Source organism: Solea senegalensis, linkage group LG8, assembly GCF_019176455.1.
Source record: "Solea senegalensis isolate Sse05_10M linkage group LG8, IFAPA_SoseM_1, whole genome shotgun sequence".
In the NCBI taxonomy this organism is placed as follows: Eukaryota; Metazoa; Chordata; class Actinopteri; order Pleuronectiformes; family Soleidae; genus Solea; species Solea senegalensis.
The window spans coordinates 13,185,199-13,201,193 of NC_058028.1; the positions used below are offsets into that span (position 1 = coordinate 13,185,199).

General features: G+C 40.5%; 2 protein-coding genes across 2 annotated transcripts; one reads left to right on the forward strand and one right to left on the reverse strand.

Annotated features, from left to right (window-relative positions):
- Positions 1-635: 635 nt before the first annotated feature.
- On the reverse strand, positions 636-6,803 carry tbcb (tubulin folding cofactor B). The gene is made up of 7 exons (XM_044032074.1): positions 6,655-6,803; positions 5,582-5,737; positions 4,920-5,063; positions 4,556-4,652; positions 3,998-4,189; positions 2,986-3,058; positions 636-2,890 (listed from the first exon to the last, which is right to left on the reverse strand). Exons 2-7 carry the CDS (start codon positions 5,699-5,701, stop codon positions 2,776-2,778), a joined length of 741 nt encoding a protein of 246 aa, XP_043888009.1. The 5' UTR covers positions 5,702-5,737; positions 6,655-6,803; the 3' UTR covers positions 636-2,775.
- Positions 6,804-9,358: 2,555 nt separating this feature from the next.
- Positions 9,359-15,133, forward strand: six5 (SIX homeobox 5). Its single transcript, XM_044032072.1, has 3 exons — positions 9,359-10,078; positions 11,341-12,845; positions 14,174-15,133. The coding sequence occupies exons 1-3, from the start codon at positions 9,393-9,395 to the stop codon at positions 14,854-14,856; spliced, it is 2,874 nt and encodes a 957-aa protein (XP_043888007.1). The 5' UTR covers positions 9,359-9,392; the 3' UTR covers positions 14,857-15,133.
- Positions 15,134-15,995: the final 862 nt, after the last annotated feature.

The window sequence follows — 15,995 nt, forward strand, 5'->3', positions numbered from 1 at the left end:
AAAAAAATTAAAAGTCAAAGGGAGGAAAGATGGATCGCTTATGGATCAAAGGTAATGGCAAGAGTAAAATAACCATAATAGTTATATTTATTATAATAATTATAATACAATAAAACATTTCTCTTTTCTGAACCACCAAGCTACATCTTTAAGATTTGCTGGAGTAGACTTCCAAAATATATGTATATATTGTTTTTTTTACAGATTTAGCTTGGATCTCTGCAACGCATCGATATATATATATATATATATAAACCTTCCATTATAATTATTTTCTGTCCTTTTTTATTTATCGATGAGTTGCAGAGATCCAAGCTAAATCTGTAAATAATTCATAAAACTGCTGAATAAACAGTATAATGAGGGTTATACTGTTGTAAAATAGTCCCTTACTTTTGAGTCTCTGCTATACCGTTAAACCGCATTTGTGTCTTAAAATTTGGAAAGCATGTGTACGTATACCTAGGTAAAGGATGAGGGCATGTGTTTCTCCTTCACATTTATATGTTAACATCATTTGACTGATCATACGTTCATGTTTGTAATGCTCATACCGTCAAGTCAGTTTTATTAAGAAAGTTAAAATGAAACAATTACTACAAAACACTTACACACAGAGACAAAATCAACTCTGCTGCTATACCAAGAAGTGTTTATTTATTAGACTAAGCATAAATTGGCACACAGTAATCCAGCATCACAAAGATTAGAGTTTTGTAAAAAAAAAAAAGAAAAAAGAAAAAGAAAACAGCACCTGTAGTAACAGCATTCCACTGACATTTGTCTTAGATAATAAAAAAGCATGATCAGTTTTGGAACAATAGCACATGATAAATGGGCCTTATCATTCATCAGACGTGTACACTATCAAAACCTGCAGTACAGGAGGAGCAGTAAAATATACAATTTGAAGCCTAAATAGAGCTGTTTTACACACTACATTCACCTCAAATAAAGTGAAATAAGCATTAAACACAAGGGCGATGCATACCCAGTTTTCTTGACTGGCTATTTGTTACTGATCTCATTAAATGATTGGAAATGTCTGTCCACTATAACTCACAGGGACACTGCGAATTTTGATTTAGTGTCAAAAATATTTTAGGCTAAATTTGTCTTTGAGGGTACATTTTGGAACCACTCTTGGCAATTTACAGTCCTCAAAAACTGTTAACATTACAGAAAAATATTCACAGTTATATACAATTGTCTTTGTACAGTACACAACCAGTGTAAACTAAACAATAAGAAAATTGTTGATATCCATACATTGTAGACTTCCATCTTGAGAAAGCATGGCAGAAACAAGTACGGCTAAAGGCAGAACATTAAACTGAAGTGTATGGAGTGTACCAGAGATCACAAATATATAATTTTAGATGGGACAACTTTATGGCTTCTCGATTAATCACTTGTTCCATAAAATATCAGAAAACCTTAAAACAATGTTGATCAGTGTTCGCCAAACCTTAAGATTATGATGTTCTCAAATGTCTTATTTTGTCCACAAACCAAAATGATTAACTTTAAATGATTTCTTTGTTTAAGAAATGAAGCTTAAACAAATCGGAAATCTTGATTTAATCATGGAAAAAGCTTTGAACCGATTATTAAAATAGTTGTCGATTAATTGTTTCAGCTCTTTGGTTACAGTTTGGCATTATTGTGGCATTTTACTTCTGCTCTGCTGAGAACATGCTGACTTGGCTTTACTTACAGGCATGGTCACTAATGCTAGCAGCAAACCTAGAAAAATAATTGTGGGTCAATAAATAGAATTTGTGAATTCAAGAGCCACTTGTTCTGAAAATGTTATGATAACAAATATTCAACACCTTCACTCCAGATCCAGGAGCATTTTCATTTCTTTAAACTTCACTGCAGACTTTTTGAGACAAGGGATGAAAAAAAATGTTGGTGCTTCAGCCTAATCTACATAACAGATTGCAGAATCTGAAGTCAGAAGGCAATTCTCCACTTTAAAACGCAAAACAACACAATTGAACTTAACAATTGGGACAGACAACTCCTGTGTGCGCTGAGCTAAGAACTTACTAATTTGTTTTTCCTGTATGGACTGTATGGTGAGGTTTACAGCAACATGCGTATCAGTTTTTCTTATGCTGGAGAAGGTTGTCTAATGATGAGTTGAAGAGATGGCAAACCCCAACAGGATTCCCCGAACAGGGAATGATCATTTGTTTTATTTTACAGAGAAAAAAAACACAATTGGGGTGAATTGATTTCTCAGGAAAAGAGCTTTAGAGGAGCAGCTACAAGATGCATTTAAGGAACCCCTTAATTTGATCACAAACACACATCCACTCCACCAACAAAAGGCCTTCTGCCATCACTCTGTTGTATTAGATGCACAACTAATTTAATATTAATCAGCTAATGAACTTAATTTCTTTTTGCACTTTACATTTTACAGCCTACAATCTTCGATAAAACATTGCATCATTTTGTATTTTTCAATATAGACAAGCATATATTATCACAAACCTTCCTAGAATATCATGCCATTAACTGACATTTTTTCATTTGCGATGCTTTATTTTCTTGGGTAGGGAAGAGGTAAAGGGACCATCAACCAATTCAAACTATTGATATTATATTGGCCTTTATCAGTCAAACTCTCTACTTCCTGACAATCAACTTTTTCAACTTGGGTTTTGTAGCCAACATTACTGAGGTTAAAATGCCTTTGCATCAAGACTGTTCATGATCTCCAGGCTGGTAAATTGAGAACTGAAACGTCATGCTTAAAACTTCTTACATCTCATCTAAACCATAGTCCTCTTCTGGGAAGTCTCCCACAGTCACATTCAAGGGCTTCACAAATGCACCATAGTTGGTCTCACACTCAAAGTATCTCTTCCCATTAACGCTGTGGAGACACAATTTAAAAGGGTTAATAAACTGGTTTAATCAAGGCCAACACAAGAAACTAGGTATTAGTACAAAAAAAAAAAGGTCTTTTACCTTCCATTATTCTTTCCCAGAGGCTCGTCGTATTTCACACCCACCCAATAGCCTGGCTTAAAATCTGTTGTACCTGAAATAAACAACAACTTAATTTATCTTGAATTACTTACTGTTAATTGCTTGAATATGTGCTTAAATTCTCAGTCTCCATAAAGTGCTATTTATGGAGACATTTAACATACAAACTGGTTATAATACTTTATAGTTTACATGCAACCAGAGGTTGATGTGCCACAATTTTGAGTATGTTAATCACTGAACAGTGAAATGCCTGAATAATAACAAATTCCAAAAATGTGTTTTTGACATTGCTTTGACACAGTATGTCCACTTACAGTCTGTAGGTCCAGTAGGTACTTATGTCACAAAATTAGAGAAATCTTCAGTACTGTTCAAAAGCCATAGGGCACCATTAGATTTGTTTTAGCAAAACTTTCATGTCCATACAGTATAATTATTTCTCAATCGCTAGTGGAAGACATTCAGAAAATGCGGGATCATGTATGCAGTTTTAAAACAACAAAACAAAATAAAAAATACAACAGCTTCTACAAGTTAAAGTATTAAGTGTGAAGGATTTGGTGTGGCCTACCCTTGCAATGACCCTGGGTCTCTATAACCTGAAGAGCTGAACCCTAAATGTTTTTGTAAAGCCTGTATTTGTCCAGCTATTTCATGTCAACAATCTGCTGTGAAAAAGGTCTCTTATGCCAGGTTTATTGATGTGATTAAGCATTGCATACACATGCTGGATGAGTTAAATCCACAAGTATCTTGATAATATACAAGACCAACGTTCAGTCATACATTTTAATCCAAATGCAAATGATCACAGAATTTGCCAGACATAAAAACAACAAAGGTGGAAGTGCACAGTACCGTGTACCAACGCCTCCTTAATTTTGTGGATAACTTCTATCATCAGCCTTGTTACCATAATTTTCTACAGTTTGTGCTCTTTTGGAGAGAATAACATGAAGCACATGATTTAAACCGGGAATGCACTTACCGACATACATAACTGTGCCAAGCTTTGTGGGTTGCCCAGGGACCTGAATTTGGCATCGACTGCCAACCGAAATGGCTTCGGCTGCAACCTTATTTTCCTCCTCCCGAGCAGCAAGCTCAGCTTTCTTCTTAGCCATTTTTTCATCATTGAAGTGACCAATGCCTTGTCTCTTCATGAATGCCCTTGCTGAGTCTGGGGGGAAGTAAGCTGGATTGTACTAGATGCATGATGCTGCAAAACAAAACTGAATGCTGCAGAGGCTGCTCTATTGTATAACAAACACATTTTCTGTGGATACTGTACTTTTTTTGTCTATGACTTTAATTTTAAATTACTATCATCTTTTATTATCAACTCCACCATCAATTATTGTTTAGATATATTTAATCAATAATTTCTCATGGACTGACTTAATCATCAAGTGATCAATTCAAATAAAAAAGTAAAAATATTGTTATTTGCTATAGCAATAGACCCAGTTAGGCTTACATTTTAAAATACTACAAATCTTACTGAAAACACTTTATCCTGTGAGAGAGGGTGAGGGTGAGTCTTTACCTGTTTTCTTATCATAAGCTTCGTCTGAAAGCTCAAACTTCTCCACTTTGGAAACGTCACTAAACTCGCCCATCTGTCCTCCACTTTTATCAATAACCTGAGCAGGAAATGAGAAAATGCAATCACTATAAAAAAGTAAAGTTCCTACACATGTCAATAACTAAACACCATTTTAGTTATCTGCAAGCAGTAACACAACATTACATCATTGTTGGGGCACTTGATAGCTCAGTTGGTAGAGCCAGGCCCTGTGGAGCCCCTTTCACACTTCTCTATCCGGTCCTTTAAATATCTTCAAAAAAAACTCTATTCTTCTACATTCTAGTCGTTACATTGTTGTTACTACAATATTGCAGTCTCATACATGTATTGTGCAGTTGTCATCCACAGGATAGGAGCCCAGCAAAGCCTCATCATTGTCCATCTTCTGCAGGAACTTGCCTGAGACACTTAAAACCTCCAGGTCCATGAAGGAGGCAGGTGCGCCCACAATCATCTCCAACTTTTGCTGATAAGAGTAAAAATAAAAAGTAAGTTAATTTGATTGCATTTACTGAGGGATCTATGATAACATGAAGACAAAGGAAATAAACATATTTTATTTTTTATTAGTGCTGGGCAGTATACCAGTCCATACAGAAAACCATTATTTATTTATGATATTAATTTTTTATGTACCGCAAGACCGGTATATGAAAAGCGTAACATGGCGCAGCAAAACACTGTTAGACATGGGACCACTTTCACTGCTGCACAACACATGCTACCGGTTTAGCTTAAGAAGTGACCGTGGTAGTAATTGCAGGAATAATCAATGTACTCCGCCACCTTAGCAGAAAACATGTCAGAGAGTCACAAGAATGTATACAGTTATGTTAACAGAAGCTGCACCCTTATTTTTGATCATACTGCCCAGCACAACTTCTTATAGGTAAAATCTGGGGAAATCCAACTGTTACAAACTTGGGATAAAACAGCATTGTCAATTTCAAGATAGTGTGTGATTTGTGGTATGATTAGGCTCACCTTCAGTTCTGCAATAGTAATCCCTCTATTGAACCTGCGCACCACCTCAGAGGAGTGGATGGTGCTGGTTATGCACACCTCCACAAGAGGATTGGAGACCACTGTCACTTGGCTGTCCATTGTTCAGTCTGTTTGGAAACAGCTGATCCTCAGAACCTGAAGAGGACAAGTGAGGCTACACCATTTAAATAAATACATTATATATAGGGCACTTTATAAGGTACACCTCAGCTGTTTGTAAACCAAAATGCCTAATCAGCCAATCACATGGCACAACTCAATACATGTATGCATGTAGACATGGTCAAGATGAGCTAAAGTTCACAATGATTCATCAAATGGGGAAGAAAGTTGATTGAAGTGAAACTGGTGATCCGAGATTTTTAGCTCCATCATTCCTGCTGTAAATAAAGAGTCCAACACATAGTATTAAATACCTTATCCTAATTTTAGTGAACACTCTTTGTGGCCCAGGGTGATGCAACTTGACTATCACCATGGTGCAGGGTGGGACAAGCACCACAGGGTGAACCACATCATGTTGAATAATCTCAAACTAATTTCTTGATCATGAACTCAAATGGCCTTCACAGTCACCAAGCCTCAATACAAAAGTGCGCCGTTGGAACGGGAGATTCGCGTCACGGATGTGTAGCAGAACAATGTACACTAACTCCGTGAAGATGTGATGTTAATATGGACCAACATTTCTGAGAAATACCCAGTACAGTGCCCGATAAATGTCAAAGTTTAGATGGGAACGCACATCATCCCTAACAAGCACCTAACAACATGTACGACAGACTGTTTTGTGGTAGCAACGCATGTTTGGACCAACAATAACATAGACCACGCCCTTTTCCACACAGCACTTACTTGCACATTGTTCTCTATAACCAAGCATCATTGAGCACCTTCTACCACAAAAAAAGACACACGATCTTACTTAGCTTCAGACAGCGTTAGCTTTCTGGGTTGCTAATGGTTAGCAGCAGCACAATAGTCACGTTGGAACGGCATGGGATAAGCTAAGGTCCAACGGAGAGACGTTTAAGGTTGCCACGGTTACTTACTCAAGTGTTATCTTTTTGAGTGATGTTCAAAAGACTCTGGCTTTTCTGTGTCGCAGTTTAGCCCGGTGAATCCGCCACTAGCACGTTGTAGTGACAGGAGCGGTGAAATGTATAAAAAATGTTTGCTCATCTCTGGAACGTTCTACCCCCGCCACACTGCAAATCACCAATCACATCAAAGAGCCCATGAGCTCGACCAATAGCATCGAAAGATGTCAGGATATGACGTCAGAACCCGCCTATCAACCTGCTGATTGACATCACTACTAACCAATCATCGGACACAAAGATGAAAAGCTGATAGCCTCCGTCACCACTCGATGTCACTGCTTTCCACTCTACACATGTGAATAAGCATTTTACAGAATTATTTCACACAATAAATTACTCTACAATGACTAACCAAATTAAAGCTGAAGCCCAAGACTTGTACCCTTTTTTAAAAAAAAACGCCACAAAGACATACATACATAATGGTCATTTTATAATTGCACTCTTAATACTGAAATACATTATGTATTTTACATTGTTTCTCAATTGATGCTTAAAATTAGAAATGGGTGTTTTTAAATACACAATGTACAAGTGCAGGCAGAAAGATAGAAACTTTAATCTTACAACCATATCACATAGATAATCTTTATCAGGATGTGATAAAGTTATCTTTTTCTTTAGTTTCGGTTTCAGTGATGGACTGATTTATTGAAAGAAATTTTTCATTTGTGATCTTTGGGATTGGGAGTGGGAAATGTTCTATATTTTACCCTAAGACTTTTACTTTACTAGCAGTGCAGGCTTCATTTTCTTGTTCAGAGTATTAGAAAACCACATCAGATACTACAATGAAATCCAGTTTGGATGACTGGGATGACATTAAGTCTAATCTGAGCACACAAAACACTGCTTTACAAAGGTCTCATTCATTACACACAACAAGATGGTAAAATTATTTTATAAATCTAGTGCTGCAAATGTAGGGTAGAACGACATTGTGCTTCCTCTATTACTTGTATTTCCACATTTAAAATTCAGGTTATGCGTCTTTCTGTTATTTCATCACCCACACTGGTCCAATGTTAGTGAAGTGTCATACTATTACCATAGAGCAAGTTTCATCCAACAGCACAACATGGAATGTAAACACTAGAAAATAATTTAGGAGAGAAAATAGTGTTTAACTATATACGTTAATTTAATTTAATTTAATTTAATTTAATTTAATAAACTTAAATTTAAATTAAATAGACTTAATCTGAGTATATCCACTCATTTGCTCACAGATTTCAATTAGACATAGACAACATTACAGAGAGCAGACAAACCCAACAATTCACACAATGAGCAAACACTAGGCATCAGTGGAGAGAGAAAAAAACTCCCTTTTATCAGGAAGACTCAAAGATGTTCAGCCACCTGCCTCCTCCTGTTGAAAGGAAAAATGGGAGACAGAGGAGCAGAAGGGGAGAGAGAAAGGACAGGAGGGAGGTGAGGTAGAGATAGAAGACAGAAACCAGGAGCAGATATATAACAGTTGTGTCAATGTAGCGGCGTTGTACTCTATCATTGCGTTGTGTAGTTTAACAGACGAAGTAGACCTTAGGGTTGGCAGTCTTGCCGTTTATTTTGGACAATATGCGCACAGAGCGTACCTGACAGAGGGATTAATAATACAGTCAGTCCCCGGTTCCTCTCACACACGCATACATGTCAGGGAGACAGCGAGGTCCGACTGCTGTAATAGTTTTAAAATGAACATAAAATAACATACACAAAGCGTACCTGACAGAGGGATTAATAATACAGTCAGTCCCCGGTTCCTCTCTCTCACACACGTACATGTCTGAAAAATGTAAAATGAAAAGAAAGTGCAGGTTAGCTAACAACGTGTAGCACTAATAATTTTGCAAACAAAAATAAAAGAAAACACCGTCAACTTTTTATGAAAAAGGACGTGCTCGACCGTTCGGGAGCTATATGCTTAAAAATATTACAACTTAAACCATCCCTTAGTATTACAATTAATGTAATAAATATGAAACAATGCCGGGGCTCATAGTTCATGCACCTACCAGGGAGACAGCGAGGTCCGACTGCTGTTACTCCCCAGGGTGCACGACCCTAATCCACAGGGGTGCTGCATTTAATTACCATAGGACGAATAAGTTTCCGTGTTGTGACATGACTTTTCTCTTTTTATGGCAAGTGGAATCACACTACTTCTTAACTCCGTTACATAAGTTATAAGTTTAGACAAAACAGTTCAGTGTCAGTGATGCCATGTTTAAAGAACTGCAATGTCATTTATATATTACATAGATTGTTGATAAAAAAAATTATCGTGATATCAACTTTAATAATAGCATAATAATAACGGTGATGACATGATTAGTGTGACTTAAACTTAAAAGAGGTAAAAGACTGTATCACACTGAAATCAAGGTTGTGATATCCGTATTGGTGTCTCACACAACAAAGTGGTATCGAGTCATTCCCAGACAGCGGAGCTTTTTAAAGCAAATAAGGGGTGCCTTTATCGGAGCTCTTTATCTTGCCAGCGTGATAAACACGTTTTAAATGTTGAGACAAAGAGACTGTATTAGGACAGAAAAGGGGCGTGTCCGCTGCTGGTGTGCAGGCACATTCATGGCTCGGAGACTGGGAGAACGAGCAGAGGGAGGGCGGGAGAGAGAGAGAGAGAGGAGGAGGAGGAACTAGTAGTGGAAAAAGTTAAAGTAAAAATGGCTTCCTTGTCTTTGGAGTCCACAGAACAATCCGAGAACAGCTCAGACGAGCCAACGGCAGTGGACCTCAAGGAAGAGGAAGACTCTGTTCAAGTTTCGGAACAGTTACTTCAAAGTTTCCAAAAGTCGGCTCTGAGTTTTTCCACTGACCAAGTATCATGTCTCTGCGAGGCCCTTCTGCAGGCGGGCAATGTGGATCGACTATGGAGATTTCTATCCACCATACCTCCGTCGTCCGAGCTGCTACGTGGCAACGAGACCATACTGAAGGCCCAGGCACTGGTGGCTTTCCACCGGGAGGAGTTCAAGGAGCTGTACGCCATCCTGGAGAGCCACGACTTCCACCCGTCTAACCATGGGTTCCTGCAGGACCTGTACCTGAAAGCCCGCTACAAGGAGGCAGAGAGGTCCCGGGGCCGCAGCCTGGGCGCAGTGGACAAGTACCGGCTCAGGAAGAAGTTCCCTTTGCCCAAAACTATCTGGGACGGAGAGGAGACAGTGTACTGCTTCAAAGAGAAGTCACGAAATGCACTGAAGGAGTGCTACAAAAAGAACAGGTACCCGACCCCGGACGAGAAGAAAAACCTGGCTAAAATCACAGGACTGTCCCTCACACAGGTCAGCAACTGGTTCAAGAACCGCAGGCAGAGGGACAGGACCCCGTCCGGGACCCACAGCAAAAGGCAAGACCCACAGAACTGGAGTTTTAAGGCTCTTATTGCATGTAACACTCCCTATCAGATACATTTTACGAGACTTATTGCAGCTGCAGTCTAGGCCACACATGCTTTGACCGTTTCCATTATTGATGTTGAGTTCAATAACACAGTTGATTCATAAAAGGGCACTGAAACTTACACAGATCCAACTGTAATGACAAACAAAGCCTGAAGGCCAAGCACATATAAGCTCTGCATGTAAGCACTAGCAACCTGTTAGTAACAAAGTCAGCAACTTATAAAAAGTGAGAGGATGGTCAGAGGAGCTGGCTTTTGACAGCAGTGAGGACACACAGGCCTGAGAGACCAAGAGCATGTCGCTTTGTTATGAAATGTGAGATCTAGGAGCTCAACATGGCTCAAGTTTCCTGAAAGCCTGCACTGCTGCCTGCCTACAGGGCCTGCAGAGCCAGGGGTGAGCCAGGTTAAGCTTATTATAAGGGGGATGGAGAGGTGACACACAGTCTACAGTGATGACTGCACCAAACACAGAGGGGGGCAAGAGAGAATAAAGGAGATTTATCTTATCTGGCTTGAGGGTTTGTGGTGGTCTGCAGAGAAGTGATGTGCATGAACAACCTAGATACAATCTCTTCTAACACATATTAACCAAGGATGGGCCCCAAGAGTTTTGAGGAATCTGATCTAGCTTTGTCAGTCTGGCCAGAGAATTTTTGCTCAAGATGGTTAAGAAGAGGATAAGAATGATTAACAAGAAAAAAGCATTTCCTATCATTGATGTAGTAGGGAATGCTGAGCTCTCACAGTGGTGCATTTTTAATAAATAGTATAATAGATTTTAAGAATAAATGTCAGGAACAAGCTGAATGTCTTCATACCAAAATAAACAAAGAATGTGAAAGTAATTTTCGACCCAAATTGTATTGAACAACTAATAATAATAATAATAATAATAATAATAATAAACAACATGAAACCTTTCCAACAAAAACAACTGGAGAAAACCTTGTAAGATCAGATTCCCACACTGAATGGGCATGTGGTACTAAAACTTGATTGCTAAACAAACAAAAATATTGTGTTTTTGGAGAAACCGGTAATACATATTGATATTTCATATGATATAGCTCGACCATTTTATGCCAGGAGCTCAAAGCATCAAAAGGTGCGAAATATGTTCAAGCTTAGCTCTGATAAAATGATTTGGCTCAGTCCCCATCTCTAAATCCATTTTATCTGACCCATTGGTTTCTCCTTTATTTCAGTGAATCTGATGGAAACCACAGCACTGAAGATGAGGCGAGCATCATGGATGACACCCCAGACAAACCGGATGAAGCTGCTGGCTCCACAGCCTCCATCATCTCTCTCTCTGCCGTTCCCTGCAGCACAGGAGGCCAACTCATCCTCAATGGGTCAAGTGGCTTCCTCACGGCTTCTCAGCCATTATTGCTTAATGGGAATTCACTTATCTCCAGTACTGGTGCCGGTGTTATAATTAATGGGCTGAGTTTGAGTGATTGCCAGACAGTCACACTGAGTCCTGTTGCAGCCAACCCTCCTGTGATACTCAATGGGGCTCAGGTTATAACCAAATCTAATATGAGTGTGCAGCAGCCATTGCAACAAGCTGTATCTGTGGCAGAGCAGGTATCGGCCATTGAAGCTAAGGCGAGCAGTCTTCAAGCATCTGTTCTTAGCCCAAACAACCCAAACCCTCCATCGATAATCTCTCTTCCTCTGCAAACCAAGACAGACAGTGGCAATGCAATGGATTACATTAGTCTGCATGAATCAGAGGGCAGCACCCACACAGTATCCTCCTCCTCTTCTTCATCTTTATCCCCCTCTTCACCAAGTCTGTCCTCCCCAAACAGTGTCCCTTCACTAGTCTTGGCACAGAACACACACGATTCCCTCACCCTCCCAGCCCCTCTGTCGTCTTCAGGCATGGTCATGGTCTCCAGTTCTGCTGGGCCTCTCTCCAATCAGCATGGGGAGTATGTTGTCTTTGCCACTGGCAGCTCCCAGTTAAATCCTTCTAGCTCTGTGGTTTCCTCCAGCAGTACTACCCCACAGGTCTTCTCTCTGCCCCAGGTCGTGCCTTCCATCCAGGGTATACCTGTGTCACAGCTGGTCCAGCACTCTTCAGGCACACAGGTGTCCCAGTGTCCTCAGCTGGTCCCAGTATCGCCACTCACTTCGTCAGCTCCTCAGTTTCAAGGCCCCCTGACAGTGAATACTGGCAACAGACTAGTGCATCAGCAGCAGGATCATACATCAACTCTGCCTGCAAGTGCAACAAATATAGTCTCTATTTCACAGCTCAACAACAATCAGCTGCCACAGCGAATGGTGCACCAACTGGGGGAACAAACCACAAACTCCACACTCAGCAAAATCCAGTCTCCACAGGTTGTTTCCATCTCTTCCCCAACGCAAGTTGTCCCAGTCCCTCAGCCCAAAGGTACCACACCAACACAGCTGGTTCCACTCTCAATGCCTCAGCTGGTCCCTGTCTCCTCCATCCAAACGTCCTCCACAATGTCTTTCCCCCAAGTAGTGCCGGCAAGTCCTTCTCTCTCCATCCCCTCTGCTGGTGTGCCTCTACAAATCCTGGCTTCAGCTCCTGCATCTGGATCAGTCACACAGGCTCCTCTGAGGATTAACCAGCTCCGGCCCATTCAGAATGTGGGTCCACCAACCAGCATGGCCCCTGGTGTGCAACTCCTTAACTCTGGAATCATTCAGCTGCCCTCTGCTTCTCCAGGTATGCTGAAATCAGGAGATATATGTAAATGTAGCAACGTTTTTCTTAATATCTTTGATAGTAAAAGGGGTTATGTAAGAAATGTATCATAGGAGATGATGAAATGTCACCAGAGATTAAGGAAACATGTTAAATGGTACAGCTGGTTTTTATTCAGAAATTTGGTATTGACAGCTGGTTTTTATTCAGCAAAATTTTAATTAACATTAAAAGAGTTTGCAATGGAGCTCCTAACATTGGGACACCTGTGTTGCCAGCAATGTTAGTCAAACACAGAAGATGCAGTTATGGGTCAGAAATGCAGAATGTTACCGAACCAACCTAAAAAGCCTCCCAACCCATTCTCAAAAATTGCCTCGAGCAGAGAAGAAAATTAGGTTCTGTGAACAGACGGCTGAAAAATGAACGGGAAGGTGAAGACAGACATGTGGGTGTAGATACTGTTCGCCTGAGGGAGTTTTAGCCAAGGTTAGCCAATGCGCTTTCACAGACATGTTCTCTGCATGTCGCTGACCACAATTAAGCAAATGGGTTCAGTGTTTATAAAAATAAAACAGACGGTGGAGTAGTTTTGTATGTGTATGTGCGTGAACACAGTGTAATGCCAGGTATAAGTGCTCCTCCTCATTGCTGTTTCGGAAACCTTGGCAACCATACAGATTGCAGTAACTTCGCGTCGGCTCTGCTCGAATGAATGAGGGAAACTTGGGTGGAAGTTATCTGGCCGAAGAAGAGGGAGTTTACGGCGGGATAATGGTGGAGAAAGCTACGTTAGGAGATGCCCCATCCATGTTCAATACATGGACTTTATGCTCTGTGTTCTGTGTTGTGAATAGAGAAATCCTGCACTTTTAACTTTTCATGGACATTTTGTTAGACAGATATTGTGATGTAAATATATATTTATTGTCACAAGAGAAGCATGGAGGCATGTTAATGTTGAGGGCTCTGAATTTGGTGATGCAGTACATGTCTCAACACAGGGTGACAATATGATGTATTGTAATATATTGGGGAAAACACAAGCATTTTTCTTCTCCCCAACATAATCTTGTTGAAGTAAAATGACAGTGTTATATACATAAATAACACAGTTTTGGCACTATTCTAGTGAGAGAAGTCTTTGACAGTACTTCAAAGAATCAACACAGTATCGTGCTATGAAATATAATATTTTAGTGTATTGATTTTTCTTACACCTTTATTGAAGTCAAGGGTGAAAGGTCATACCAATGCTGTTGCATTTATCAGGTTGACACGAGGCCATAGTGGACATGTGTGAATGTTGTTATACAGTCTTGACTTCTGTCCATTTATCACCACTGTAGGTAACCTTCTGCTCGGTGGAAGCCCTTACCTGAGTGTCCAGCAAGGTAAGTTAATTCTGACCATCCCAGCCGGCATTCAGCTCACTAGCTTGCCCCTGAAACCAGTCTCTGAAGCACCAACCATCTCTGCTAATGGATTGAGCCCCGCTTTCACACCCTGCACCCTCCCTGTGGCCTCTCAGGCCTCGTCCACGTCAGGACAAACTCCCAGTGGAATCACGTTATCTCCTCTTAACTTCATCAACTCCTCTCCACCATACTATACTCCAGAAACGGGGCTTTCAACCAGCCAGACACCTGTCACCCCCTCCCCTCATACGCTGGACCATTCAGTCACCTCCACACTGCCAAACACTCTGACTCCAGAAAGCATGCTCACCCTCAGTCCCATGTACAGTGGAGTCACATCCACCGCCCATGTGACCCAGCCAGCATGGAGTCCCGTGCCCCTCTCCACGTCAGCCAGTTTAACTCTGTTTGATGTCCGTGGAAAGGGGGACCTTCCTGTAGACCCGGGTTTGTTAGGCCTCCCTGGTGGAGAGTCGCTGCTTCTAGGAAGCCCTTCACCAGAGCAGGATGTGGAAACCAGCTCGCCACTGGGGGATCCAGACGAGATGGACGGAGACTCCAAGATCCTTACTCAGCTCCAGTCTGTCCCTGTGGACGATGAGCTGGGCTTGTAAAAACCACGCAGCAACCCTGTGTGTCTGAAAACAAAACCAAAACAAATGCTGCAACATCCAAAAGGTTATAGACTCTGCCTTTTATTTTTTTGTTTTCATTAATCTCAATGATTTCATTTCATTGTCAACCCTCCATGACTTAAATGCAGACCTGGAGCCATCGTGGTCTTAGCTGGCACTTATGAGTCAAACTCTCTGCAGCTCTATTTTACATCGATGTGCAGAATCATATGGGATAATCAACTCTGGTTGAACATCAGAATATTCTTTTTTTTATTATAGGATTTTTTTTTTTTTTTAATAAAACCGTATGTGCCTTACCTGTTTTATTGTATTCAGACAGAATCACTAACTCGCATTAGTGTGATGGCCCTGTTACAGATCCTGGTGTTTTAAAACATTATACAAACCACCATGATTCTGCCTTCTCTCCAATCTTCTTTGTACTTTTGTGGACTGCGTACAAAGTTCAGCTGTCCTAGGAAAAAAGATGCGTGGTGGTTTGTACTGGAGGTACAGCAGCAGCACACTGAGGATCCACCACAATTACTACACAGTGCTACTATCTGGCTAAGGGACAAGTCCATACACTTGCCTGTCTGTCCAGAGATTCAGGAGTTCCTGAATGTGTTCCACCAACACTCCAGGAATATGGTGACATTTGTGTTCCTCACAAACGGAAGTGAGTTATGTTGTTTTCTTCAGCTATGAATGACATAATGGCCTCAGTGGCTACACAGTGTTTTATTACTACATGTTACTGAAGCCTTTGTTTTACACATGCAGCGTCCTCACAGCTTTCACCATGAGGATGCTGCCATATGTTAGTAAAAAAAAAAATATATATATATACCACAGGAAATAAAAGGGTTTATACTCTATGCAATGCATGTTTTAGTACTTTATAGGACACTAGTGGCACAATGGTGAGTGAGAAGCAGTGGCCTTGGGAGATGAAAAGGAGCTTTGAAATACTGAGCTTTTAACTGAAGTGAGACAGTGCATCACACTAAAAATATTGTACTGTGATCCCACAACGTGACATGTTGCTGGTAAATGCATCCAAAATATGTTTGTGCATTTGAGGGCCTTATTTTTGAAAGCTTAAATGTTTGACGATAATGGAAAAAAAAGAGGTT